Genomic DNA, 3535 nt, shown 5'->3' with positions numbered 1-3535 from the left:
CAGAAATATTCTTTGTCCAAATAAGTTCATCCTCAGAATCAGAAAGAAATACAATTCTATCCCCCAAAATCTTCTCAAAATCTAATTTCATGCTTTGATCAACATCTAAGAAATCAATCGACTTCCGTCTAGCTAGCTTCTAAACTTAAAAATGTTAAAAATTCAGATTTGACTAATATTCTCTAGACTTGATATGTTGTTTAATATATGAAGTTTAAGACTGGCCTCATACCCCTCATTTTATCTCTTCGCTCTCAATGGAATGAGAAGAGGAAAAAAAGTTGTCCTGCAGTATTAAAAAATGGGATGAAAGACAAGGTCACAGAACGCAACATGTACAGAGAAAAACGAGGCATGTACATAAGATCACACAGATGATAATCAATGGAATTTTAAATTGAAAAGATGAGCTGTGATTATTCTGTGTCAGTGGCTCAATGGATCTGTAATTGCCTAAGAATTGTGGAACGTGCAAGAGGACATGTAATTTCTCAAGAGTCGAGGAACGTGAGCGATTGCTTAAGAGTTGTATAGCATGCAAGAGAAGCAAGACTTGACTAGAAGCCTCATTTTCTTATAAATTGAGAGAACTGTCAGGGCTTATTTGCATTGCTATTCAATTATCTGCTCTAAATTAAATATGGCTGAAGGACTTGCTATTGCGCTTGCCAAGGGTGTTGTCGGGAAGCTTGGTAAGATTTTGGCGCAGCAGGTATTTGATGAGGCATCGCTCCTGCTCAATTTTCAGGAGGATTTTGAAAGCTTGCAGAGAGAGCTCGCCTATATATCTGGTTATCTAGAAGACGCATACGAGTAAAGTGCGCTTAAAGCTTCTGCGAAACTATGGCTGTCGGAAGTGAGCGATATCGCTCTTGATGTAGAAGATATAGTTGATGAGTGTGCTGTTGAGCCTTTGTATACAAGGCCCATTCAATCCTGTGTATGCTGTTTTAGCCAACTAGATTTTCGGCATAAGATGGGGAAGACGATTAAAGATCTAAAAGATAGGATGAGCTCTACTATTCAAAAGGCACAGGAGATCAATCTTGTTCGTCAGGTGTTGAATTCAAGTCAGCCTTCAAGTTGTACTTCCCAAATACGGAGAAAAGGGAGTAAGCCGGATTCACAAGCAGTGGCAGTGGAGCACAAGGTGGAGGAAATAGTGAGATTGTTAGGGGATCCTGCTGTTAAGGTCATTGCCATCGTGGGTATGGGCGGCCTGGGTAAAACTTTCCTTCTGCAGCATGTCTACGACAGAACAAAACATGGGTACGAATATTCTGCCTGGATTTCTGTTTCACAGTCTTTTTCTCTCAGAACTTTGCAATGTAACCTAGAGCTAGTATCTGACTTGATAAGTGAGAAACTAGAGGGGAGAACGTGTTTGATTGTTCTGGATGACTTGTGGAAGAGTAGTCTAGAAGGTGATTTGGTACAATGTGTTGGCCTTCCCACTGGTATTAATAGCCAGTGTAAAATTTTGGTTACTACCAGAAATAGAGATGTTGCTGCAAATATGAGGGCCCATGTATATGAGATGCAACGCCTCTCGGAGGAGGACAGTTGGAATCTGTTTTGCCTGTTTGCCTTTTCCGATTGTGAGGGAAATAGGTCGCCTGAGCACCTGGAGAGGTTGGCTCACCAAATTGCAGAAAAATGTGGGAGGTTGTCACTGGCCGTTAAGACGGTTGCAGCATCGATGCTAAGCTCTTCGGACTTAGGGGTCTGACAGTCAAAACTGAAGCAATTAAAAGATGTAGTAGGGGCAGAGAATTCCACCTTGCAGATCCTCAAGCTGAGTTACGACTCTCTTCCACTCTATGTCAAAGCTTGTTTTTCTTATTTTCCTTTCTTTCCAGAGGACATACACATATCTTTTTATGTAGCAAAAGATTTGACATTTATACACAAGGAATATTTGATATATTTGTGGATGGCCGAAGGGTTTATTCCACAAGAAAAGGATAGAGAACAGTGTGATATTGGGGTAAGTTACTTACAGCTACTCCAAAATCTCTGTTTGTTGGAAGTAGATGGAATTAGTGCTTGTTACAACATTTATGACTTGTTTCTTGACTTGGTTACTAATATAAGTAAAGAACATAAAACTGAATTTGATCTTCCATTGAAAAAAACAAGCTGCCGCAGGTTACTATTGTCCAAAAAAGGTGTAACTAATAATGCAATTTCAGAAAGCTCTCTTCATCGCTAACAATTTCTCCGCACTCTCACTCTCTCAAACTGCAGAAATTACAAGTATTCCAGAACTATTGTTTGATCGTCTCAGAGTACTCCGGGTTCTCGACTTTAGCAACACTGCCATCTCTACATTGCCAAAATGTGTTGGGAAATTGAAGCTTCTCAAGGTTCTGAATTTGTCTAAAACAAAGATCATGGAGGTGTCGGATTGTGTTAGAAGACTCAAGAGTCTTCAATTTCTTGATGTTGGATGTAGTAGCATACAACGTGTACCTGACTGGATAGGCGAACTAAAATCTCTTTCCCATCTTGATGTAAGTCACTGCTCAGAAGAACTTAAGACCAGGGAAATGCCCAAGGGAATATCAAATCTCTCGAGTCTGAGGACATTGAGATCAGGATGCTTCCCATTGTCTACTGTAGAGAGTGAATTCTTAAATGTTAAAGATGTCGGCAATTTGATCAATCTGCAGGAAATAAGCTTTAGTATAAAAGATGAACGTGGATTGAGAAGTGTAGAAGATGAACATGCTTTTGAGCGCCTAGTGAAAATGAGAATTCTTGTGGTAAAGGTGATATACAAGAATCGAATCTTCCAGCGTTCCCAGAGAAAATGAAAGTTATGAATGATCTTCAGCAACTTTGGCTTTGTCGTTTTTCTGTGCCAAGTTGGATATGTGGTATGGTAAATCTGACAGAACTTGTGTTAATTGAGTGCAGTGATTATCCTTTGCTCCAAAGCATGCCCAACTTACGATCATTGGTTTTAAGGAAAGGTTCAAGATGCAAAGAATTGCCAAAGAAGTTTGGAGAGAGTGGAGGATTTCCTAAGCTGGTTAGGCTATTTATGTATGACTTCCCTCTTTTGGAGGAGTTGCCGGCATTGGAGGAGGGAGCGATGCAACGTCTAGAAGTGCTATGGATATATGATTGTCTGCGAGTGAAGAAAATTCCAGACGGATTGGAGCGGTTGAGGAGACTAAAAGGGATAGATGTGGAGCAGGCAAGTAGTGAGTTAGCGGAGAGGTTAAAGGAAGGTGGGGAAGATTGGAACAAAATCAAAGCCAATAATTCCAACATAGAGATCTGCATATAGAGCCAGCATATATTCGATTTGAGATACTGCATAAGTTTTTGTAAGATATTTCATTGAAGTATTGTGTTTTGAAAATTGTGACTAATTATTTAGACAAAGTGTTTTTATTGAGTATATTTTTCAAGGGTAGTTAGAAGAGTAAATAGAATTTGTAGGTGTTTTTTTCGTTTCAAATGACTGTATATTACAAATATTTTTCAATAATTTTCATGAAAGTTTATAATGTTGAATAAAATTTAA

At 39.1% G+C, this 3535-nt stretch overlaps 1 protein-coding gene across 1 annotated transcript; it reads left to right on the top strand.

The window, feature by feature from the left end:
• The first annotated feature begins 976 nt into the window (after window positions 1–976).
• On the top strand, window positions 977–3295 carry LOC131049008 (putative disease resistance protein RGA3). Its single transcript, XM_059218979.1, has 4 exons — window positions 977–1687; window positions 1733–1987; window positions 2193–2771; window positions 2837–3295. The coding sequence occupies exons 1-4, from the start codon at window positions 977–979 to the stop codon at window positions 3293–3295; spliced, it is 2004 nt and encodes a 667-aa protein (XP_059074962.1).
• The last annotated feature ends 240 nt before the right edge of the window (window positions 3296–3535 follow it).

The sequence above is a fragment of the Cryptomeria japonica genome, chromosome 4, assembly GCF_030272615.1.
Source record: "Cryptomeria japonica chromosome 4, Sugi_1.0, whole genome shotgun sequence".
Taxonomy (NCBI): Eukaryota; Viridiplantae; Streptophyta; class Pinopsida; order Cupressales; family Cupressaceae; genus Cryptomeria; species Cryptomeria japonica.
Note: the sequence above shows the minus strand (reverse complement) of the source record. Positions and strands in the feature narration are given on the sequence as shown.